Source organism: Platalea leucorodia, assembly GCF_965183815.1.
Source record: "Platalea leucorodia genome assembly, chromosome: 5".
Lineage (NCBI taxonomy): Eukaryota > Metazoa > Chordata > Aves > Pelecaniformes > Threskiornithidae > Platalea > Platalea leucorodia.
In genome coordinates, this window is record NC_138827.1 from 36,718,099 (window position 1) to 36,744,249 (window position 26,151).

Consider the following 26,151-nt stretch of genomic DNA (forward strand, 5'->3'; position numbering starts at 1 on the left):
TGTACGCTGCCGGGGCGCAGGCCCGGGCGGGCCGGCCCGGCGGGCGGCGGCGGCTCGGCGGGGGCAGCCGCGGGGTGGGCGCCCCCGGGCTGCCGGGGATGCTCGGGGGAAGCGGCCGAGCCCCCGGCGCCGGGCGGGCGCAGCCGCAGGGCCGCGGCGCTCTCGGCCTCCCGGGGTCACCTTGGGCACGGCGCGCCTCGCCCCCGCCTCAGGGGCCGGGAGGGCCCTGCGGACAGCGGGCACGCCGCGGGCAGCCGGGGCGCTCCCACGCCGCCGCCCCGCCAGGCCGGGCCGGGCACTGACGGGCGGGGGGGCGGGGGTGCGCGGAGGCGGCCACAGCGGAGGCGCGGAGGCCGAGGGCAGGCGGCCCGCCCGCCCCTGCCCTCCCTCGGCCGCCGCTGGCGCGGGCGGGCGCCGCCCGGGGCTCCCGCAGCCCCCTCCCGCGGGCCGGGCGGCGCCCCCCGCCCCAGGCGGAGGCGGCCGGGGCCCCGGACGGCGGCGTCCCGCGCCCCGCGCGCCCCCGGCGGGCGGCGTAGCAGGGAGGAGGCGCCGCCCCGGCCGTCATTTCCGCCGTGTGTCGGGGTGGGGGAGGGGGGCAGAGCGCTCGCCTCCTCCTCCGCGGCGGCCGGAGACACAGAGACCCAGCGCGGGGCGAGGGGAGCTCAGCCGCCGCCGCCGCCCGGCCCGCCGAGCCCTGCCCTGCCCTGCCCTGCCCCCGCCCGCCGCAGCCGCCCGGCATCCTTCCCGCCCCCCTCCCCCCCCCGCCCCGCGCCGCCCCGGCCCGGCCATGGGGAACGCAGCCACCGCCAAGAAGGGCAACGAGATCGAGAGCGGTGAGTGAGGGGGATCCGCCGCCTCCGCCCCGCCGCCTGGCTCCGCTCCCCGAGGAGGGGCCGGCGGGCCGGGCCCGGTGCGCCCGCCCCGCGCCGCCGCCGCAGGCCCCGCGGCCTAGCGGCTGAGGCGCCGAGCCCCCCGCCCCGCGCAGGCCCGGCCGCCCGCGACCGCCGGCCCCCGGCTTGGCGCGGCCTGCTCGGCGCCGCGGGGAGCCCGCCCCGGCCCCGGCCCCGGCTCGCCCTCCCTCTCGCCCGCCCGCCGCGGGGTTTAGCGTCTCAGGAAATAAGCGGGATAAATCCGCCTGCGGCCGCCGGGCCGAAGCCGCCGCCGGGCCGCGCGTCCGGCTGTCCCGCAGCAGGTGTCCGTCCCCGGCGAAGGAGGAGCCGCTGCCGGGGCCGCGGTGGCGGCGGGCAGGTGTCAGCGCCTCCGCCAGCCTCCAGCCTCCATCCTCGCCCCGGCCAGCTCGCTTTCCCCACCCCTGAACACACCCTTGCCGGCGGGGGAGGCCGCCCGCCCCGCCGCGCCGCGCTCCGTCTGCGGCGGGAGGGTTTTCGTCCCGCTGCGGGGAATGTAGGTCAGAAACTCCCGAGGCGGCCCGGATCGTGCAGCCCCGGTGACCCCGCCGGTCCTGCCCCCTCCCCGGGGCACAGCCCCGGCCCCGCGGCGTGTTCGCATCCTTCGGGAGGGCGCTGGGTGCAGGCGTTGCTCTCCTGATCCCTGGGTAAAATGGAAGACAAAAGCATTGATCTGAACTTGCCATCGCAGGGTGCTTTTTGCTGTTTGTTTGTTTGGTGTTTTTTCCCCTAAGTATTTAAGCAGAATCTTTAAATAATAGAAAGCTGATTCAATTGTTTGGGGGGGGGGGGGGAACCACCAGACTTTATTTTTAGTAAGTTAACTTCCTTACTTCGCTTCTAGTGGAAAACTTTGGGTATGTTTGTGATGGATAAGAGAAAACACAAGACGCAGAGAGCAGCCCGTTGTGCAAGCTCCGTGTTCCTACAGCAATACCCTTTGTTACTGGAAATTCCCCGGGCGTTATTATAATGGAAAGAAGTTTAAACATTGAAGTTGCTTTTTGGCTTGTTTTTTTGGTTTGTGTTTTTTTTTTTTTTTCTATTTTTTTTTTCCCCAGTTTGTTTACTTTTTGTGTGTTTACTACTGAGGTCTGGGGCAGAACCGGGTAACCTGATTTGCATAGGCCGGTGCCTGCCCACACAGCATTCCTGTGGCTTCCCCGGGATCTGCATGGGTGTCTCCAGCTGTGGGACCCAGGGCTCAGCTTGACCTACCCGGTTCTGCTGTGTGGTTTTGCCTTTCATTTCTTGCGTCTTATGCCATTATTATTATAGATTTCACAATCCAAATGTTTTATGAGTATTTGACCATTATTGTTTAGTGTTTTTATTTTTTTACTTAGTTGAGTGCATTCATTTTTGATAGGAATTGTTTTAGCCTACCTATAAAGACGTGTGAAGAGAGAGAGAGGGTGGATTGTTTGAAATACTTCAGATGACAAAACACCGCATTTTGTACTTCATAGTAGCTGTATTGCTATTAGTCTGTGCAGTTAAGTAACACTACACCGCGCAGTGTTTACTTCCGTTTTAATTAATTATCTTCTCATATTACCAAATACAGTGATTTTTAAGTTGCAGAAGGAGTTTGCTTCAGAACTCCTCTCTCTTCCTTTGTTAGAGTTTAAAAATGAAATGCTGCTAGAGACATCAAGCTCAGATGTTCAGTTACTCAGTATATTTAGCAGCAAAAAGCTCTGTAATGATACAACTTCTGTAACTAGGAGAAGAAATTGATCATTGTTGACATACTGCTGGGAAAGACCAGGATTCACTTACTATGGAGGATCAATAGTATATGAATACTATACACATAATAAATTATTGGAAGCAATGTATAGTTTACTGGCAGTGAAAGTTGGTGTGTAATCTATTCATATGATACATGGCAACTAAAAACTAAAGAAACATAAAATGTGATGGAGCTTTAATATTTCTGATACATATTCGCATTGTTGAACCAGTTTTCCTGTTTTGTGTGTTAAGTGTCCTTAGTAGCACATATTCCAAACTTCAGGGCACTGAAAATGAAGTTGTTCGAAGTGGTAACAGAAAAATATCCAGATTTGACTTGTAAAAGTGATGTCATGCCCTTGGTCCACACATGGAGCGCATGGTATTGTGTGGATCAAGGGCATGCTAAGGTCCCTGAAAGAACAATGAAGGGTAACGCAGCTTCCACTGATAACTGTACTTACTAGTTCGTGAAGTGTAATTTGAGACCTCTTTCACTATCTGTGGCCAGCACAGTAAATGCTGTTCACCTAACCGTGGCCCTTATATTCTTCTTGTTTATTTTAGCTTTCCATGTATATTCAAATATCTTCAGTACTTGTTACTTCACTCAGGCTGTCGAGAGGAATAAAGCCAGTTGTATGTGAACACCAGTAGCAGAACAGAGCAAATGTTTCAGAGTATTTCTAGGCAGAAGTTGCAGGTGAATGAAACCTGAGTGCCAGTTAAGTTTCTTAAGCTTAGCCACCAAAAAAGTGAATCAGGCTTGCATAGCAGGGAGGGCAAAGTACATATGCGTATATACAGGAGATGGAAAGCTTCAGCATAGTCTGTTAGGGTTTTATTTCTATACCTTCTGTTCCAGGTTCTCCTAATACACAGTGGATTTTGATTTGGAGGACCAAAATTAAAAGTGGTCGTTTACTAAGGAGAAGCTTAAGGGTTCTGTGCCCATTTTAAACTCTGTACCTGTTTTAAAGGGGTTCATGGTTTTCCACAGCAGCCTACGAATTCTGAGTCTTCTGGAATAATAATATAAGTATTTTTCATTTGAAATCTGAAGAGACACAATTGTTAGTTATCTTAAAAGTTTCTCTAAGTTTGATCCCTCATCCTAATATTCATTTAATTATTCACTTCATTGTTTGGTTTTTTTTTTTCAGCTGCTCAATTTGCAGTAGTTGAGAAAACTTCTTTTCCAACCTATGAGTTAAAAATGTCAACATGTGGTAAATTGCATTTTAAAAAAAAAAAAAAAAAAAGGCCACAGGGAGTCTGCCTTAACTTGTAATTAATGTAGCAAAATGTTAGCTTTATTAATATTCACTATCTTGGAATAACTTGTTAAAGTAGCACACAACATAAAAGAAACATAACTACAACACATCTCAGTTTAAAAAAAGTCACATAGCATTTTTTTAATCCAGTAAGTGGATCTGTTACGTTCAAGATCATTATTGATTTTATATGAAACAGGAATGTTTTAACTTTACTAGGACTATTTTCTAAACAGGAATGAGTGTCAGTCCTGCAAATTTTAAAGTTTGTAGAAAGTTTGTTTGTTTTTTCTTCAGATAACTTGATAATTCAGATTTTTTAAGTAATTACTATGTATGGCTCTGAATTATTAATTGCCCCTTTAGATATGCAAGGTAATATCATACATGACAGCAAGAAATTTGTTTAGAAATTGATAGTAATCTCACTCGGTGTTTTGTTTGTTTGGTTCCCCCCCCCCCCCCGCCCCCCCGATTCAAGAATACTTAGCTGTGATATTGTCTGTTTCTTTCTTTATAATCACCAAGCTGGAGTAGAGACGAGGTGATCACTCTTTGGTGACTGGAAGATTTGTATACTTTCTCTTCTTCCAATAGATCTTGAAACCACATGGGTTTGGCTTCTGAGTTGCGTTAGCCAGGATTCGGATGGTCCTTGCTGCTTTTTCTGTAGCCATATGTAGTAGTAAATTGCTCTCAAAATGTATGTTTACAATTAAACTGTACATGATTTTCAAAACATAATTCTGTACACATATTTTCTTACCTGGTAGCTAGATCTCCAGCTTCCAGTGCACAAGGAATTTATTAATCTAACATGACTTTACTAACTTCGACTTCTATGGTCTTTAAATACCCAAGTACAGCGTGTGTGGTGTGTATTGTGCATGTGAGTTTTATGTTCATTCACTCCTCCTCCTCCTCAAAGTGTTCCCACTACAGTATCTTCAGTATGACAGAGTTCCTATTATAGTCAATTCTTCTCTTTTTAACTCTTATAATTATTCTGTAAGTAGTGCTCCTTAAATGTGCTTGACAGGAAGATGCAGCCTTCATAATTTTCCTTTGCCAGTAGATTTTAACTTCCTCAGGGGGCATTTCTTAGAACCGAGATCTTTTTTCTTATTTTTCCTGTGCATTCAGTGCTGGGTCATTCTGCTGTATTTACTCATTAGGGACCAAAAGAAACCACAAGTTTGTTTCTTGTAAAGACTGAATGAGGCAAAGCTCTGCCACTGCTGGCCTTGGTTAGATTAAAATTGGTGAAGTAGAGGTGAAAAGCTCCATGTCCATTACTATTCCAAGCTTGCTGATTCCCTGTCACTTTTCCAGACACCCTTGTTTCAGTGTTTTTGATCTGAGCGTAGTTTTGTTAAACAGCTGTTGTCTTTTTTCTTTTGCTCATTGTGTTTCTGCTCTGTGATTTTTTGAAATGGATAGCTTTTGGAGCCTTGTTTACACATTTTAGAACATCAGCTATAGTATGTATTGTATAAAGAGTAGGTAACAATATATATTCCAGTGATGCTGGAATGGACTGTATGGATAACATCTCTAAACAATGTATTTGAAGCTTCTTTCTTTATATTTTTGAGCTTGTATTGTCTCATTATTGACCAGTTAGGTTTCGGCAATATGGAACTCCCATCATCTGAAAATCAGAAGTAGTTACAATTACATGCTGAAGAAATATCTAATAATTCCTTTGCTCTAATCACCAGTGTAAGACTACCAGTATGCACCATCTGAAAAGAGGCACCATCTGAAAATTCTGCTTGAATTAAAAGCAAAATGCTTATTCACAGTTTGGACTAGCAAAGAGAGAGGCTATCATTTACTGAATCGTAGCCACCTGGTAGCATAACAAAAGGTCAGAAGGACCCCCAAGTCATAAATTAGTTTATGTATTTAGCTGTTGTAGTTAGGCCTTTATTACAGGCTCAGACTGCTTTAAAGACATAATATTTTAAATTACTTGACATTCCCTTGTTGCTGGGTTTCTTTAGTGTTCATTCGTTTACCCATATATCCACATTCGTAGAAATGACACAATCAAAAATAATATCTTGAAAAATACTCAGATTTCTCATATTTTTGGCAACAGGCAACAGTCACGTTGTTCCTTAGTGTAATTAAGGCTATGTCTGCTGCAAAAATTAACCATCTCATTGGTACAGGGAGCAGAACGTGGACAGAGAAGTAAGTGGAAAAACTGTAAGGACGCAACGCTGCAAGTTATGGTGTCGCAGGCTGCCCTGCCCGAGTGGAGGGCTGTGCTCGACGCCGCGCGTGAGGCTGTTGGGGAGTCTTCTCCAGTTAGTTAACTTCTTCCGTAACTGACACATCTCTCCTTTGGACAGAGCTGTGGAAAAGCCTTTGGATGGCTGTCAGATTTTGTGTGTTTTGCCTGCATCCTTACTATAGACATCATGAAGGGATTGTTTGCCCAGAACCTTTTTCTTTTTTGAACTACAGGAGTTAGTTTAATAAAGGATATTATTGTCTGTCTACACAGCAGGTGAGTTCTGGATCAGATCCAAGTAGAGTGTATTTTTTTAATCAGCACTTCTGGTCATTTAAGCTTTGCAGAGTTTTCAGTGTTAGCAGCTTGGAGTCAGTGGGGATATTTCTTACAAACTTGTGAAACTTAGGGTTAGAACTTGGCAAAGAGTCTGCCCTGCAGTGCTGCTCTCAAGCTTTGTCTTTGTTACAGGTGCAAGGTGTGATTTCATAAGCATTTCTTTCAGTTGCAGTTCTGCTTCTCTGTCCCCTGCCACTTTTTTCCTCCCTCTCTGCCCTCAAGTGTGCTGGTGCAACTATTTATGAGACAACAAGGTGAACTGAATTTGAGATTGATCTAGGTTAAAAATAACCCTGCAGAAAAGGGAAAGCAGAAGGGACTTTAGTTAACCTGGATCGGCTTCCTGATCCAGTTCACTGCAGCTATGCTAACAGTTTTACTAGTGCAGGTGGGATATGGCACAGAGGTGAGACTGGAGAGCAGGCACAAAAGAGGGGCTGCCTGACCTCCTGCTGTTGCCGAAGGGAGAGCTGTGGTGCTGTGGTCTCAGGCTGTACTGCAAGTCTCTTCCTACCATACACAATTTCTGCCCCGTAAGGTAGAAAGGCTTTCTGGGGAATGGGATAGAGGACAAAGCAGCGGAGCTGTGAGGAGGTGAGTGAGAAATGTGTTGTCTCAGGAGCTGCAAAACTAGAAGATAAAATCACCTTCCTTTTTTTCCTTTTTTTTCTTTTTTTCCCCTGGTATGGTTGGGAAAGGATTACACACATTCCTCTGTGTAATTTTATTTGTGTTATCCTACTGTTCAGGAGGGCTAGTTGTGAATCAGGACCCCATTTGGTTTGTACAAACACAAAACAGATGATTTATTCTCCAAAACCCACATGTTCTCTTTTGGATAATAAGGTGAATACAGACGGACAGGAAATACAAGATGAAAGTGAGACTAGTAGTCTGTGTAGCAGGAGAATCGGGATAAAGCAATTTGAAGGTACGTTCATAGATGTTGCTATGCAGGGAGCTAGAAGGAACATACTGGGGTAGCCCTGCCTGTGGTGGTCGGGATCTGCACCGGTAGACGACAGTCTCTTTGGTGCTTGGTTGAGGCTGTCTCTTTGGCATCCTGCTTGCTGTTTCTTCAGCGTTACAGCAGAATAACATCCACTAAGAGTAAGGTTTCACAAAACAGCTGAGCCCATCTGGTGGCTCGCAGTGTTGAAAAATACATTTTTATTCCTAGACCCTTCATGGGTCACAATTCTAGTGTCTTTCCCATCCATTGATAAGCTGCTTTACAAGGGCAGAAAACTGTGTGGTTTTTATCCCCTTGTGTTATCTGTAATTATTTTGCACGCCGAATCAATTCACTGAGGTGTCAGATGGCAACAGACAGATTCAAAGGAAGCGATGAAAGCACTGTTGGCAATGAAACGGTGAGGTGGCAAGAAAAAGGAGTCTCTTTTCTTAGCATTGAGCTCTTAGATTAACTCAACAGTTTCCTAAGACCTCACCTTGCGCTAACTTCTTGGAAAAATGATTACTCCAAACTACCCCTTTCCCATCTGTCTTTGTTCATATAATGAATTACTTCAAGGCTTGAAGTTTCTAGTGAGAGATGCTAGCACCTAGCAGTTGCACTTAGCTTTTTCAAGCTTTTAGAGTTATATGAAAATAGAGAAAAATATAGCAAAACATTGCTTCTTGCCATCTCCACACTTATCATATAGATCTTTAAGAGCATAACATTTTAGAAGAGGTTTTTTGTTTATTTTTTCATTTTGTGTTTAGTTTCAGTTCTCTTTTTCCCAATTTAATATTCAAACTAAGAAATGTACCAAAGGTTTTTATTTCATTCATTCATTTTCTCATTCATTAAACTATTTTCTACACTTCCCTGCCCAGAGGGGTTCATCTATAATCATAGAGGGCTTGCGAGCTTATGATATAATGAGTTCTGCTATATATTCCTAGATACACATGTAGTAAGGGTTAGGCTAACTATGTGGGTTGCTGAACATTGTACCATGTAGTAAAAGTGTGGAAACATCTTGTTGTTTTGTTTTGGGTTTTTTGTTTTGTTTTGTTTTTTTTTAGCCACAACCAGTTTGTTTTCCATGCTTCTTTACATTGGGATATCATCTATCTATGGTTTTAAGCCATAGTTTTGAGGGTTTTAGAAAATCTTTCAGAAAATCATAGGGGTATATACTCACACTCTGCATGTTAGAGATAAATGGGCCTCCAGACTGTGAGAAAGCAAAAATCTTTTCCACGACCTAGCTGTTCTCTACCAGAGAAAGCCTGATAAGCATTTTGAGCCAAATTCTCTCCGTAGGAAGGGCAGAGAATTACTGTTCTACCTTGCACTGACTGTTTCTTCTGAGAGGTCTGGTATCTGTGTGATAGACTAACACTGAAATAGTAAGCTATCTTACCTGTGCTGTTAAAACGAGGCATAGAAAATTCTCCTTCAACACATTGTTAGATGAATGAATATCTAATCTGCTGGGTGATTTGTAAAGGTGTTAGTTGTGTTATCCATCTGCCTCTTGTTAACTTTTATCCTTTTGTTAAAATACTGTAATGTTTAAACAGAGAACATCAGGAACTTTTTGTTTATTTTATTTCATTCAAGTTAAGCTGCTTCCAGCAAGTACATACTTGCTAACCTACTGCACTTGCTGTTAACGCTCATCTATAAACCCACAGACTTCCACAGCTGCAGTGTGGTTCAAGAAATTATAGGAAGGAAACTGCATTTCTGGCATGAAGAAGGAAACTTTAAAGATAGAAAAGATTGTTATTTTGCCTGTGCCCAGAATCTGTTCGCTCTTCCCTCCCATGAAATGACATAATTAAGGGTGTATGTACTCAGATACACCAGCAGGTGCATTGTAATAGTAATTAAGGTTAGTTTGGATTACTATGATATTAGGCAGTTTGAAATTCTTTGTTTGTCTTGTAGCAGGTAACAGTAATAGGTTTATTGTATATTTAAATTCTAATTGTTAAGCATATGATAATCTAGCCTTACTTTGCACAGGGGAAAAATGTGACTTAACTGCACCAAAGTCTATCATTAAGATAAAGTTTTTAATGCAAATTACCTATATTCAAGCATTTTATTAACTGATCCATAGATTAATGTGGTGCCTGGAGGTTTTAATCAGGGTTTCTCATTGAAAAATGGGGTAGGTGGTGAGAGAGAGAGAGAGAGAGAGAGAGAAAGCATTGCATAGCTAAACCAATTTGAAAGATCATGGTATTTGCTTCTAACAGGTGTCATTATGATGAAAGGAGATATGTTTTCATTGATTTGTCGAGGGCTATTTTATATTGGGCAGTTTTTAAAAATTCAATGCTTCAGTCATACGTTTGGTCCTTGTGAAAACTTGTGCAATGAGAAGTGGGGGGGTGTCTCGTTGAGATCCAGAACCATGCATGCCCTGCAAATCGCAGCACTGGTACTCTGCTTTGGGAATTACGGGTTAAACGTCCTAAAGCAGCAGACTGCAACACTGCGTCCTGTGGTCAAGCTGGTTTCTCTCTGTTGGCTTAAAAATCTACGTTTTAGTGGTACTTGTTTATGTAAACTGAACTTCAGAATGAAATAAGGTGCTAAATCGTTTAGCTTAATTCAATGGCCTATGTGAATATCCAGTAAGTCAGTCTACAGCAGCTTCATGGGATGTGGAATCGCTTGGAAGGTTCAGGATGTGTAATGCTTTGTAATGGTTCTTATGGTGTCTGCTGGTTATTTTGCAAATTAGCAGATTTTTTTTTTCTTCTTTGAATTTCTTGAAGACTAACGATCAGATGCAAAACTGCCATGAAAACAAAATTAGCTTTAGTTTTCCACGCAGATTGCTCTAACACCCAAGAACAGTTCAGTATCTAAATTTTGTCTATTATTATGGCACACTTTCTGCCAAAAGATTGCACTTTCAATTCTACCTACATCATTGTCAAACTGCTCATTTGGTATTCAAATGCAGAATTTATTTCATTTGCATATTATCCTAGGTTTTTTTGTATTGAACTCCAAGGTAGAACATTCTTGAACTTTAAATTAATGTGTCCACAGTTGTGACTTTTTTCTCCTTCTGTTTTCATTGCTGAGTAATATCTGTTACCATTTGTAGGTAACAAACATATCAAACATGTTGCATCTAAGGCGAACACTCGGGAAAAGGTTGGCAAGGATGGCAAAAGGTTCTGAATGATTTCCATATAAAGAATTACTGTGTAAGTGACATCTCTTCTATCTAGAATAGATAGAGGATATGATCTGTAAAATTGTGTGTGGCATGGGAAGTGAGAAGTGTCCTATGCTTGCCCTGTTCTTGCTTTTCTTTAGCAGCCACTTCGAGTCACTGTTTCTGGTGGCTTTTTCCTTAGGGGCAGATAACAATTTATTGCTAATAAAACATTAGAGCCCTCCTTGAGAATGAAGAAAAAGAGAATGGAGGGAAACCAAGGAACAGCTGGTAAAAGAGGAGGAGTGTGGGTCAGGAAATGTAAAAATAGGGAGCCGAAGGGAGCACGAAACAGAGAATAGTCTGTGTCTTGTCCACGTTCTCCTGTCCTGGAAGAGGGAGCTGATGAGCCCTGACCAGAGGTGCTTTGCCTGAGGAGGTGGAAGTAGATGCTATGGGTATCAGGCTCATCCTGTGAAGCTTCTTCCTCCTAGTTGCAGCTTGGTCAGAGCCGGTGGAGTCGATGAAGAGATCCTGCATGATGCAGAGCCTTAGAGGGGAAGTGTATAAATATAGAGGTGAGCAAAGAGCATCTTAATAAGAGGTTTTGGAGAAGCTGGAGGAGGGATTGCCGCTTGCCCTACTTCGGCCGTGGCACATGTGTGTGTTCCACATTATCCCAGAGAGAGCTAAACTCTTGGGACCGCAGGAACAGCAGTATGGATGTGCCCATCTCTTTAAAGTATTTTTCCTGGCTGGGCTCTGGATTTAGCCCAGAGTACAAGCTAGTCCACCTGGCGTCTTGCCTCTTCTGATGGTAGGAGATCCTGTCTCCTGCTGTCTGGGCAGGGCAAAAGGTGAGAAAGTGAAGTATGAGTGCATAGTGGAATTTTCCAAGACGAGGACTGAAGATGAACTGGATGTCGGGAAGCCTACTGAAATACTGCGTGGGGAAGTTTGCATATATCGCAGGGATGACAATCTTCTGCTGGTGTTGCAGTTCCTTCAGTCTTGTAACCAGGAGTTATGCTGTTGCTGTAGAGGTGGCATTGCAGCTCAGGGCACCGGTGACTAGCTTCATGCCAGATACCCAAAGCCGCATTCCGTATTTTGGTTCTGCCACAGATGCCAGGTATACTTGGCATATAGTTTCAGCCACCTTTAGCATTTTCTGTTGATACCTGTTAATGGTGAGTCCCTTATTCACCTACAGTCCTAATCTTCTTTGTGCACTTAACTGTATTCCTAGCAGTCCTCACCTATGTTTTCCTGTAGTCTGACGTAAGACAGTTTTACATTGCACTGAAGAACTCCATTGTTTTCTGTACCGAAGCGGTACTTTTTGTCTGATCTTTCTATCATGATAATTGTAGGTGCTACTTGTATACTTTCAAACAGGATGATTTTTTTTTTTTTTTTTTTTTTAGGGATGGTGTCTCTTTAGAAGCTTGCTATTTTCAGGAGCTAAACTGATATTATAAAGTTGTTCCCTTCAGAAGAGTTGGGGTTTTTTGGTGATGGTGATTTTTGGTTTTTGTTCTGTTTGTTCTTTTTTTAAGCAGATGGTTGAAACTATGCCATTTATTAAAGAAAAGCATTTGCTAAGTAATTGATAGTAGGAATATAGAACATAATTTGGCCAAATAACTGTTGTGCTTTTCAGCCGTAGGACAGTGTTATATGATGATTTGGTTGAATTTCTAAATCAGTTATAGCCACAATTACTTGTTGGTATTACTTAGAATGTTTTTTCAGGACCTCTTCTAGAAGCAATTTTATAGTTTCTGTGGGGCAGGAGCTGTGTTTTCAGAGTAGAACCTGATTTTTGCTGCTATGATGGTGTTTTGAAAAAAACCCCAAAACATGGTTGTATTGTCTCAATCTTGAGGTTTGAGGCTATAATTATGAAACTTTCTTCAACTTGCTGCTTACAGAATAGTTACGTGACCAATTTTCTTTGGCAGTAAAGCTGACTTGAAAAATTCCTGCCCTGATCACCCCTGCTGCTCTGCTCGCAACTACAATTTGCTGCTCCTCTTGTGCTGATGCAGCTGTTTGAGGACTGCTCTGAAGTGTCACCGAAATGGTTAAAACCCTTACTCCCATCAGGCTCTGCTGTTTTAACCCACTAATTTCATGGATCTCTCTTAAAATATAGCCCCACCTTGTGTTGGACTGATAAAAAGGAGGGATGTGAAAGAAAGGGTGAAATGTTGTAAGTGGATTTTACTGCTGAAGAAAAGGTACTAGGCATTTCACTGAAGGGAAGGAGAAAATGCTAGCATTGCACAGTGTTGATCTAAGCTTTTAGATACGTTAACCTGAGATGGTTTTTAATTTGAGGGGCTCTTTGGAGCCTTCTCTTCAACCAGAGAGGCTGCTGGCTGACTGGCTTTTGTAACGATTTGCATCACCATGCCATTCTCAAATACTATCAGCAAAAGTTGTCCCATTTTTGCTTACTACTGAGACTAAAACATTCGTAACATTTTAGTTCTTCTAAATGTGATTGCCCTCATGGTCATCAGAGCAAAATTTATTTTGACAAAGTTATCTAAAGGATCACCAGCCTTCCTCTTCATATTTTTAATTACTCCAGAATGTACTCAAATATTTGTTAGGGCAAATAAAACTGGAAGATGACTAATACGTGCACACTCATTTTAGATACAGCATGTGAGTAGGGAGTAACAGGAGGAAGAAGACAGACATGCAGATCTGTGCAGTAGCACAATGAGAGATGTGAAAGAACCAGATATCGAAGCCAGCCTAAATGATACAGTAAGGCTAGAGGTATAAGCACTGCAAATTTAGTATGATCTTTGACAAGAAAAATGAAGGCATCTCTTGCATTTACCTTTTCTGCACTTGAACTGAATTTTCCACTTAATGGTGAAGATACTGATTTTCTGCAGGATGTATTTTTCATTTAAAGTGAAAATAAAGTTTGTAGCCTTACTGCCCTTTCTTTCAAAAGATAACTTCTGGTGGTTCTGCCTTTCTTTGTGTGAAAATAATCCCAAACAGAAAATAGTAGTTGGCTGGTTTTCCACGGTTCTATTCAGAACGTTGTAATTTTCTCCACCGACTAAATTGACTCATTCATTTCCACTAATACATACAAACTTACTTGTTCTGCTGCCAGTTGTCTTGTTAAGACGACTAGCCCAAAACGCAGTGGCTGGGAAAACGGAGTAGTAGATGTTCAGTATGGAAAGAATATAAATGCCAGCCTTTCACACACAGTCCCTTTGGACTTGGACAGAAGAGGAAAATTTTTCACAATGAGAACAATCAGCCATTGGAATAATCTTCCCAGGGAGTGGTGGATTCCCCAACATCGGACACTTTTAAGGTTCGGCTGGTCAGAGTGCTGGGCCATCTTGTCTAGACCGTGCTTTTGCCAAGAAAGGTTGGACCAGTTGATCCTTGAGGTCCCTTCCAACCTGGTATTCTATAGTCTGTGACATGCGGTGGAGAAGCTGAGTAGCAAAGCAAGTCTCTGGAGCTTGAGACTGATTGTTACTTGTGCAGCACTTGAGAGGGGCTTATAGAAAGTGACTGCAAGTTGGGGAGGAGAGAGTAGAGATCAGGTACATTTATGAGAAATAGAGCAGTGGTGAGAATTTGGATTTCTCTCAAATGGCATGGTGGTGGTTGGATAACCTGAAGAGGGCAAGAGTTATATGAAAAGCCGTATTGATCTCTTATTGAACGTACATTTAATCATTAAAAAAAGAGACAGTGAGTTTGGGGAAAATGTATGCTGCAGTTGCAAGAGACGGAATATATTCAGTATTATGGGTGTAAGACGCTATTGGCAGTTTTCTGAAAGTCAAAGTAGTAGTAAATACTGCAGAAGGAAGATGCAAGAGAATAAAGAAATGGTATTATTAGTCCCTATCAAGTATTTACTAATGATACAGGTAGCAGCAATAGCATTATGGCATGAGGAATATTTTTCCTCTTCCAAAATACAGAAGTACACTGGTGTTACGTGGGGGAAAAAAAAACAAACCAAAACAAAACATAAAACTGTTGACACACATAAAAGCCCAGTTCTTCTTTATTGGTAATAAGGAGCATTAACTTGTTGATGCGGTAGGAAAAAAGGTCTGATCATCCTCTGTTACGCAAATCTCTTAATATTACTCTTTGGGACCCTTGCTTTCTCGGTGACAAGAGGCCATTGGACCTTCACTGGTGCTCCAAGAATATGATGAAACAGTAAATCTCCCTGTTTGTGGTTACATCAAGAGCTATTGAATGAAAGGTAGCATTAAATTTTTTTCTGGTGTTTCGTCATATGGCAGAGCATATTCTTGTGAAAGATTAAATTGCAGATGTTGCTGACATCTGTTACTGTTTGGGAGGTTCTTGTTTCTTTGTGTATTTGGAGGAGGGTTAGCTGAATCATAATTACTTGTCTGCTGCAGCAGCAGCAACTTTGCAGTATCCTTTGATAGGAGACAATCTGGAACCACAAACGAAAACAATACTTCATTTTTATAGATGTCTGTTCTTACTGGTGTGGTTTTGTGGTCTAAACACAGCTTAATTGTCACAGCGTTGGATAATTTAGAACTGAACTTAGAGGACGGCTATGTGAAGTACTAAAATACTGTGCTTAGAATTAGACATTGTTGCTGTTTAAAAAGTACTTCCAGCTAATCGTTCTTCTCAAGTACTTCTCCAGTGGTGACAGTATTTAAGAAGGGACAGCAAAATTAGAACAGTTTTGAAAGATGACCTACAAGCAGATATAAATCTGGTCGTTCAAGTTGTTACAATTTAAGAAGGCAAAAATGTACTCCTAGCAGTATCCTAATATTTATAGCTTCTTCATACTGAAGTATGCATATGCTGTATGCATAGATGGAATTCACTTAAGAACTGAAGGAAAATCTCTGAACAAGGGGAAGAGGAAATTCTGCGCCCCCCCCCCCCCCCCCCCCCCCCCCCAATTTTTCAGGTTAGAGAAAGTGAGAAAGATAATAGTTTTCTTACAACAAATATAATTATGCTCTAGGTAAGATCATTGTAAACATTTTATTGTATTTTGGCAAATACGATGTTGGTGAGTGATACCTTTGAGTCAAAGTTAGAAAAATGGAAAGAAGTGGTAGTTAATATATCAACAGTTACAGTTTGAAGCATTCTCATATTAGTAATGTAAAATTCTGTAATATACATTAATATTCTGTAGAGTTGTGTGAGATACTACAGGAAATCAGAGATCACTTTACCTTTTTTCAAGTAAATGCACGAAAGAGTGGAGATGATGGCCAGTTATTGTTCCATTCACATCTTAGGCATCATTTTTGCCAAAGCAACCAAATAAGCCTGTTTCAAGGGAAGGTCTTTTAATATGTTGTGGCTTTTTTTAATCAGGTATATTTGTTTTATCCATTTATATAAAAGGAAATAAAGTGTATTTGTAATATTATACTCTTATAGAAATTTTTTATTTTTTCATTTGAATCTCAGAATGTATGGATGATACTACTTTTCCAAACAGCAGTAATTTTGATCAGAAGATAATGGTATATATGTAACCTCCCTGGAAATAGGCCAAGAGTCATTGGCAGTCTAGTGGTGGTGGTGAGGTAGTTCGATTTTGTAATTTGGATGCCTGGTTAAGGGTAGAAAAAAATTGGACATTATGTTCAAAGTTGAATTTTTTTAATTATTTCATTAACGGGTAAGGGATCTGCTTTTCTTCTATTGGCACTTGTTCATACTAGTATGGTACAATTTTTTTTTTCTTACCTCAATGAATTTTTTAGCATCTTAACGAAAGCATTTTTAAGAAATAATTTTCACTTTAAGAAACTGAAAAGCTTTTTACAATGAAATCAGGTATTCTGGTGTTCTGTTAGACAATGTAAGTACAACGTTTTCATTAATTAAAGTTGCATGATGCAGTATTACTTGGCGAATTATTAACAAAGAGAGTCTAGCTTGGGAACAAATTATTTTATGAGTATCGAGACAGTTTCTCTTAATTCAATGTTTTTATTTTAGTACGTCACAGCATCCAAAATGTGAAAATCTTCTTTATTGAAAAGAGTATTTTCTGTTAAGTTCTTTCCATGAAGTGATTTTAATCACAAGCACTATTAATATTCTCACAAAAGAAAATATGGTGAATTTGGGATGTATCTTTCCTGCCAACAGGTGTTTATACACCATGTGTCTGTCTCTTTCTGTTTTGTCTTTTGTCTTCTAAAGTCTAGTATAGAAATTACCACAGGCTGCCAAGATTGTTGTTCTTACTGAACTTTACCCCTCAAACCTTGCACCTACTCAGGTAATCAGGAAGACATTTCCACTTTTAAGAAAAAAAGAGGACATATACGTCTTGTTGAAACAAGGTGTTACAGGCTACTTTTTAACTCTGTATTTCCAGAAGATATTTTTATCTTGTATTTCAGGATAATAGGGATGTTTTAAATAGTAAACACTGGTGTCTATTTCAGATTAAAAACCTTGCATTTTAGTATTTTTAACTACTAGATATTAGTTAAAATTTGCTTTGCTTAGAGTAAAGATTACATTATTTCAGTGTGGTTTCCAGTATCTTACTTTGATAAGAATAGGATTATTCAAACCCTTTGGAGATACGTTTCTTTTGCTGCCCCTTCTTGTTGTCGCATTTGTGGTATTACGGGTTGGATACATTTTTAATGAAAGTGAAGGATGGAAATGCAGCTTTCCTCTTGTTGGTAAATAAAAAAATCCAGCAAAACTCAAACCAATCAAATGAATCTTTTCAGATAAAAAAAACAGGCAGCACACTGGTGAAATATTTCAGGAGGGAGAACTATAGCACTTGGGAGTGTACCTGGATATCATTTGGTAAAGTTGTGCATGTGTTTTTGAGAGCGAAATCAAAGACACAGCAACAAAGCCCCAGAAACAGTTTGAGCAAACAGTGGAATGGAACATGGCCTGTGAAAAATGTAGCAAAGTATTTTTTTGCTGAGCATGGCTAAAGAAGCCTTATTATGGACTTCTCAGGTTCATTTCTTCTTTGCAGAGGTAGGCTTTTATACATTCTTTGTAAATACCTAAGATTGAATAAAGATAATCTGCAGAGAGCAGCATCTCACATATTTTTGTTCAAGTCATGAGTGGATGATGGAAACAGGTAACCAGCTCAGGTCAAGTAGGTGGGAATGTGCATTTGTGTAAGCAGCATGGTTTTTTCTTTCTTGATGGACTTAGAGCTGTAATGATATGTACTGTCCTGAAGATTATTTTGCTGTGGTATCTAGTTATATTTCTTGGCTTTTTATTTACGGTTTATTATTTATATCAACAAGCTAAAGCATGAATTTTCAACCGATGCATCAGTTTCCTTTCCTGGGCAGTTAAATACCAGTATATGCTTTCTCTATAGAAACTGCTTCTCAGAGGTTGTGATCACATGCCACCAGATATACAGTGTGTCGGTTTATTTTGCAAAACTGATGCTTTCTTGCTGCTAAGGAAGCTTTCAATTCTTATATAAATTTATAAGCTTCAAAAAAATTCTGGTGCAACTCTTCCAGTTCTGTCCGACCTTTATTGTTCATGAATAAAGAGTCAGCTCAAAAATGAACTTCTATAGTCATAGAGCTCTGATAACAACTGGAGGGTTCCTTGCTTGGGCAAATTAAAATCAGTATCATGAGGGGAGGGGGAAGGTTTTTTGTTAAGGAATTGAACTTGTTTCTCTTATTCTTCTTACGATTCTTCTTGAACTTCTTTCAGATGTAATTAGCACACACACAACCCCCTTTTTTTGTTGCACCTTTTTTTCAAGCTGTCTTTCTATCTAAGTCTGTTTCGGCCAGATTAATTTTGTATCTCCATTAAGTTTTTGTTCAGATTGGAATTAATTTGATTTAATATGTTACCAAAAGTTTACCAATACAATGGATAGAGAATAAAATGAAACTATAGTTTCCTTCCCACTTCTGTTCTTAGTGTTCTAATCACTTTGTGGAACAAAAAATAATTCTTCAATGCAGTATCGGACCAACTTTCTCCAATGTATTATAAAGTGAAATGTTCAAGTAGCCTTGAAATCTGAGCAGTTTTGACATTACAGAGTTCTTAAGCTCATATGCTACAACTTTATTTTATTCCTGTGTTTGTTATGAGTTAGAGAATCGTAAGATTCTGTATCTGTGACTGTAGATGTACTGGGTACCATTCAGAACCGTAGTGCATGTAAAGTAAATGTAAGGAGTAGGAAGAAATCTGAAAAGAAGGCAAGGAGATGAGTAGAACTATTTGTCATCAGAAATATGAAAGGAACCCAGTATTTTCAAAATTTGCCATTCTTCTGTTTGAAAGCTTTTCTGAGAGAGGGACTTTCATAGCTGATGTGACAGAGGTTTATGGGAGGGTCTGCTGATGAACCACCTCTTAATTTAGATGATGCCACAAGGTGATGCTTGGCTTTTAGATTTCTTTTTAAAAAACCTCTACATTTCTGTAATCAAAATGAGAAAGAAAGAAAAAATAGTAATGTTGCAAAATCAAATTTTAAAAGGTAGGAAATGCAGAATTAAAATTACCTGGGTGACTGTATTTTAGTGCCTTTGCACCTATGTGTTGTAAGAGAGAAAATTGCATGATTATATGTTCCTTCTTCTGCCCACCCCCAAAGGATCTTGCTACTTTCAGTGCACAGGACACTGAAGTACTCATTAAGCAAGTTTTATTTATCTTTTCTTTATTATTTTCAGTGCACGTCTGCCTGCCTTATTTACTGCACATTATTCTTTTCCTTGGGAGCTTTTTACAGAAATCATTATCTTAGTACGCAACTGTTTTGCAAACATTGAATTTACATTTACAATATCCTGCTAAATGAGGAGGTTTTCTTATTCCTGTTTTACAAATAGGGAACTAAGGCACAGAGAGATGAAGGTAAAATGTTTCCCTTTATTTAGGGAGCCCTGTTTGATGTGATAAAGGCTTTATTTCTTGGGGCACATAATACATGAAATCCTCTGAAGTATTCAGGTGCTGTTTATATAGATTTCTGTGACAGTTACAATTGTTCTTTGTGAAAGAGGCACCCAAATACCGTTTGGTCACAGAAAAGCAGCAGCACATGCAGCTGAAAATAGTATGGTTTAAGGAACTTGTCACAGAGCAGGGGTAGTGTCCACTCTTCCAAGGATGGCATTCAGTAGCCTTCATCATCAGTGTCTCCTGCTCCTTCCCAGAGCTGTGTAGATGTTTCCACCCTACACAAAGGAGCCCTACAGATACATTTCCATCACCACCTAATCCTGAATGACTGCCAGGGCAGTTCAGAGTACACTGTGCTGCAGGAGGTATCAGTCTGTGGAAAAATGAATACATGACTGTATCTGTTGTTACAAAGCATGTGTAAAAGAGGGTGATGCTGAGGTTACTAAAATGATGCTAATTCTGACATTTTAAAATTCTTTTGAATACCAAAATATGAAATATAAATAATATTTCTAAAACATAGTTTTCTGCTTGAAATAAGTTACATAGACAAGTACTTGTTTATACAGTTCGCCTTTTTATAGGAAGACATTTACAAATCAGTAACCTTTACTAGTCAGTTATTGTCTTTATTCATAAATATTCATAATTAGTATGGCAATAGATTGATAGTGGATTAGTTCACTTTATCCAATGTCAGTTGAATTTCTGCTTATTTATCGAATGTGCAATAAAGCTAAGGGGTAATACAGTAGCTTTTTCAGTGGCAAATTTTGTAGCTTATATATTTTTATGCTCAAGGTGGAAGAAGTTATTAAAAATTTTGAGAAGACATCAATTTGTATAGATATTATCTCAAGTTTAAAAAAGAAAACTTGGGGATTATGAGAAGGGGATAGGTACTGGTGATAAGCCTTTGCTTGCCAGAACTATTAGGAAGTTCTGTTGCAAAACTTAGTAGTACTCTTCAAAACCCCATTAAAAGCCCACCTGTCTGTGTTTTGTAAGAATAGCAGAAATGTGTCAGGCTATGGTATCGCAGTATGAAAATTGTTTGTGGATACGATTTGGCTCTTAACCGAGGTCAAACCACAGTATTCGTTGACCTTTCTACTTAGGCTTGAAGCACTGAAAATCTGCACTGTTAAACTTAGGGGTCACATGATTGTCTAAATCCTCACTTCTCAGTCGCGATGTTCCAGAAAAACAAGGCAGAGGCAATGCAATCAGGCTTAACAGTCCTATTGCTTTTAACCATTTCTGCATTTCTGTTAGAGAAAGTGTAGCTTTTAGGAAAATTATTAGCTTTTTAAAATTAGTTGGCATTATTAAGCACCTTTCATCTGACAACTGGCAACTAACTGCAAATATTTATTAAACAATTAACTTTTTAGAAGACTTAGACATAGAGCAATACAGTGAAGTGACTTCTTGTGATTACCATAGGCTTATAGTAACACTTCTAGTAACTTGAAATAACGTGTATCTTCATTTTTCGCCAGTCATGCATTTAAATTGGCAAGTCTGTTACAGAGAGAAAACTATACCTTATTTTATGGCAATTAGTATATCAATTTACTTCACGTTCTCAAAGTGCTTATTAATTTTAGCTCAAAATAGATCAAATGTACCACATGTGACTGCTGTATCATAATACTACTTATCTATTTTTAAATCTAAATGGACTCTGGGAAAGTACTCTGCAAACTTTTGGCTTCTCTCACAGAGCAGGTTTCCTATGTATTTCTGGGTAAAGTGCCTCCTAATAGAGTCCTGTATTATTGATTGGTCTTTCTGTCCATGTTTCAAGGCTTTTATGTTTATTAATCAAAAACATTCAATAAAACTCAGGTGAATTGTGTAAATCCTTTTTCAAAATGAACAAGCTGGGGAGACTCCATCTTCTTCATTTCAGTCCTGAAAATGTTCTGATACTGGAAAGGAAAATGAGATGTATGCTCTAAGTCATGAGCTCAGAATTGTATTGTGGTATTTTGTTTCGTAAACGTTTTCTCTGTGAACTTATATTCAACACCAAAGAAATAATTATTGTTTCTCTGTGTGTTATAAGCTTTTCAAACATATTAAATGTCTCTTATTAAAAATATATTGACTAATGGAAAGCAAACAGTCTTCACCTTTCTTACTCTGTAATCATGGAGTCATGGCTCAAAAGTTCTGTATGAGTTAATATTTCTTTTGTAATCGTCAATTGGGATCTCTTTATCTCTACTGCATGTGGTCCAAGTTAAATGTCAGGACTTTTCTAGCAGGATCTCGCCTCACTAAATTATTGTAGTCATGAAAATGAATAAAGTAAGAGAGAATCTCCAAGGCAGTGAAGAATTCTGGTATTTTCTAGGTTGAAGGCAGCTGTAAAATAAGACAGAAGAATCTAAGGAGAGCAGATGAAATGTTACTAAACTGGTTAGTTCCATGGTTTTATCTAAGTATACAGTTGTGTTGTATGCTACATGTAGTTTGGCTTTTGAGCGTAAATCTGTGTAATTGCAGTTTGTAGTAATTCAGTGTGAGACTTACAAAGACAAAAATACCAATGACAAGCAGCACCACAGAGATGATATCGGTATTTAACAAAACATGATAAAGGAACATTAATTATCTTTGCAGTCTGAACAGCATCGTAATTTGGTATCCAAGGGAGTGCCCTTAGGTGACAAACATTGACAAACACCATCCACAATAGACTGCAGGTATTTTCATTGCTTAGCCTATGAGCCAAATAGCAGTAGTGCTATGTGGGTTTTCTGAAGTCACTCTTCATGCTGCAGTCTTGTCTCTGGCTGAAGAGATAGCACCCCAAGGTCAGATTTTTTGTGTTTTTTTTTTTTTTTTTTCCTTCATTTCATATAAAGACATCAACATGTTAGTGATGCTGCAGCTGCTGAGTTTTACAACTTAACCATCTCAATCAGTATCTGTAGCAATGAGATACAAATTAAAGATGATAGCAAAGCAGATTTAACAAACACTAGTGTCTGAGGCACTCTTCTTTCTCAGCATGCCCAAAGTGTATCTGTAGTTTGGTATTCATATCCTGAGTCAGCTATTGCTAAGTCAGAAGTTGCTAAAATATTGAAGAATATTAAAGAAGTGGGTGTTTTGTCTTTCATTTATGCACAGTTGGCAGTCAGTAACTAAATTCAGTTTTTATTTCAGTTCGAGTACTGAGGTGAATAGTGAGGTTGTGTTGAATCAGCGTTTAGCATTTGACCTTCTAAAATTAATATCTAAAACAGAATAAAGGGTGGATTGTATATAGACATGGAGTGTTGTTCTTTAAGTTTAAATGGCTGAAAAACTAGGGTAGTGAGGGGTTAGGCTTTCTTCTTCTTCTCCATGAACAGTGATAGGGCAGACCTCTTCATCTAGAAAAAATTTGCCTATGCTCTTGGGAACTTGTGTTGTACAACATCTCTCATTTTTTGTCTGATTCGGTTTTTTTTTTTTTTAGTGAGGCTATAATTGGCACCTGACTTTTTTTTTTTTTTAACATGAAAGAATAAAACTATTCTAATTGTTTGGGAAAATACTGGTGAAGATGCCTTTTCTTGCTCTATACCTTACACTCAAATTCAGGTTTTGCCTCCACTCACAGTAGTTGTTTCAGATGCAGAGCCCTCATCCTGTCCTTCCTTACCTCCTTGTTTCAGTTTTACCTCTGTCCTGCGTCAGCTCCCTAATGCAATCTTGCATCAGGACTCAATTCCTTGCCTGTTAGCCCTTTCTCTGCTTTTTTTCTTCTCCCCCACCCCCCCGTTGCGAAATTTTTGTTTTTCACTGAGTGTCAAAGACATTCTGGTGAATTCTAATACCATATGTTCCCTGTGTTTGTATCGTAGTTGTTCCTGAAGTGGACACTTAATGGCAAATAATAGGAAAATATTTTAATTTTAAGCTGTGTATTAACAGATCACTAATTATTTGTAAGCAAAGAAGAAAGCATAGTTTCCTTTATCTTTCGTATTTCAGCCTATTGTATCAATAATTAATCTTAAGGTTGCTGGTGTAAATATTACTATCATATCTTTAAAAGATCTGTTTCACTCTTTTGAATCAACATATTTTTTTAGGAGGCCCAAATTTGGGGTTTATTTGACTTAGGACAAAAATCAGACCTTATTAAATGTGGCTTTTGTTTCTGTATACTTTTTATTCTCTTAATCCATAATATGTCAGCCAATTTGAATTGCTTACTGTCAGAAGTCTGATGTTAATCCATTTTCTTGGCTGATGCAGAAAAAAAGTTAACAACAATGTTTGAACTTGACGATGCCAAATTAAGCATATGAAACACTAAAATAAATCTTATTTTTAATTTAAACAAAAACCAGTCAATTTTATTTGAAATTGTTTCCATATTTAAGCCTTAGTTTTATAGTAAATTTCAGGCTACCAATTATTTTTAGACTACACTTATAAATTAATGAAAGCAGATGGAATGTATGATTAGAAATTTTGGCATATTGAGCAGTCAGGCTGAACTGAAAAATATTTGAATGTATAGTATCTGGAACAAAATTATGTCAAAGAGCTATTTGATTGCAAAACCAAGGGTGCAAAAGGATGCTTTGAAGAAAGGCAGAGAGAGCACCTGAGCTTGGCCTCACTGCACACTGTACAGGATGTGAGTATGTGGCCTCTTGTCTTCCAAATGACTGTGTCCCAGTCGGGTGTCCTGTATACTTGTATCTCTAGATGTGAATTCACTCCTTTATGGCAGTGAAACAACTAATTTCAATAAAAACTGTCCGAATGAGGGGGAACGAGAGAGAGATTCTGGTTTTCAAAAACACTGCATAACATATATATTAATATGATGACGCTCATATATAATGTTCAGAATTAAAATATTTACCAAGAAACATGGGTTGCATTTTTTTTTTTATAGTATTGAGAAGAATTTTTCTTTGTAGGCAAGGAGAAGATTTAAAGGTTCATGCTGAGTTTGTTGCCCTGCTATTTTCATATCTATCTAGGTGACTGCCAGCATTTTGCTGTCAGGGTTGTTATGGTTTTGTTTGGAGTTCTACTGAAAATATGCTTTTCTTATCTATATTCCTTGAGCTGGTTGCTTTAAGTAGAACAGAATTTGTACCCAGGATATCAGTTTTTCTTTTCTTTTTCTTAGATTGAGTATACATACCCATTTTTCCTTAGAGGGAGGAAGGAAGGAAGGAAGAGGAACTTTGTGTTTCAGCATGCATGGCTATGAGGCTGCAAGTTTTCCAGCAAAATATAAAGCTTTGATCTTCTAGCTGAAGTTGTTGTAATTAAGCAGTAAAAGAAACTGATTTTAGGTTAGATTTATAAATCTTTTCTGTGTAGGCTGGGTAGAGTGTTAGGAAGGAACTCAGTAAGCTACATCTAAATGAATGCGTGTGAAGCAAGTGTAAGAGAAGGTGGAAACAAATTTGGTATCCTGTATTTGCTTTTGGACAATTTGCCAAGTCTGCTTTGTTAATTCTGTGAAATAACAGATTGATGAACTATATACAATTTGAAATGCTACAGTCTTGGTGGTGATGAACATTAATGAGGTGCTTTTAATAAAGGCTGTTCTTGAATCTGAACTGGTGGTGTAGCTTTTTGATTATGAGAGTAGAGTATGCTGCTCTGTTCCTAGAGTTCATGAGTTGCGTTATCCTACACAGAACGAGGAGATAAGATACCTTCAGAGCTTGACATCCATATGGTGTATTTTTACTGGGTTTGGAATACTGTTCTCCATAGGGGCTGGTGCTGCACACAGGCTAGTCCAATTGCTGGTGGAAGTAATTTAGAGTTACTGAAGCAGCCATCATTAATGGAGTATGGACTACTATTGTATTTAATCTGCTTTTAATTAGCTCATGAACAGAGGTCTTAATGAACATATACCTGAAGGTAATAAGGAGGGTATAGAGATGTAGGTAATCCAGTAATTGTGACAAGTGAAGCTCCAGAAAGAAAAAAAAGTGAGTAGGTTATAAACTGTTAGCAAAATCCAGATGAGTAATGTATCTTCCAGTGCTGCTTTTGTTCTAACTTAGGAAAGAGTAGCACAATTTGAGGTAGTTCAAATAATTTCCTTCATGATGCCTCCTGCCCATTTCCTCCTTTCTACCCATCTTTCCATATGAGCATTTTAGCCCCGCAACGTCCTTAGCACTTTGTTAAGTTCAGAATTGGATCATTAAGGACTAAAGTAATATCTTCCCATTTTGATGTGTTTTCCAGGACCTATTTGTTCATTCTACCCACTGAAACGTTCTGTAAGAAACTGTACTCGGTGTGCCAAAGTAGTATTTTACTTCAGTGGATATAGTAGGGGTTGCATAGATTCAGGGCATACCTGAAAATGTAATTCAAATGTAGATTTCAAACTGAGTAGAACTTACAGTCGCATTCAACTTGGAGTCCCAAAAGCCATTCATATTCAGAATTTGGCCATGTTTGACATCCTGAATGCCCAACAAACCCTCTGGGAACCATGCAGAATTGCATTAGACAACCTATTAGTGTTGTTAACCTTTCAC

At 40.0% G+C, this 26,151-nt stretch overlaps 1 protein-coding gene across 1 annotated transcript in view; it reads left to right on the plus strand.

The window, feature by feature from the left end:
• The first annotated feature begins 718 nt into the window (after nucleotides 1-718).
• The window catches only part of PRKACB (protein kinase cAMP-activated catalytic subunit beta), a 73,870-nt gene continuing 48,437 nt past the window's right edge, over nucleotides 719-26,151 (plus strand). The window contains exon 1 of the mRNA XM_082311701.1: nucleotides 719-833. Coding sequence (XP_082167827.1) covers nucleotides 788-833 — 46 coding nt within the window. The 5' untranslated portion in view covers nucleotides 719-787. The remainder of the gene's footprint in view (nucleotides 834-26,151) is intronic.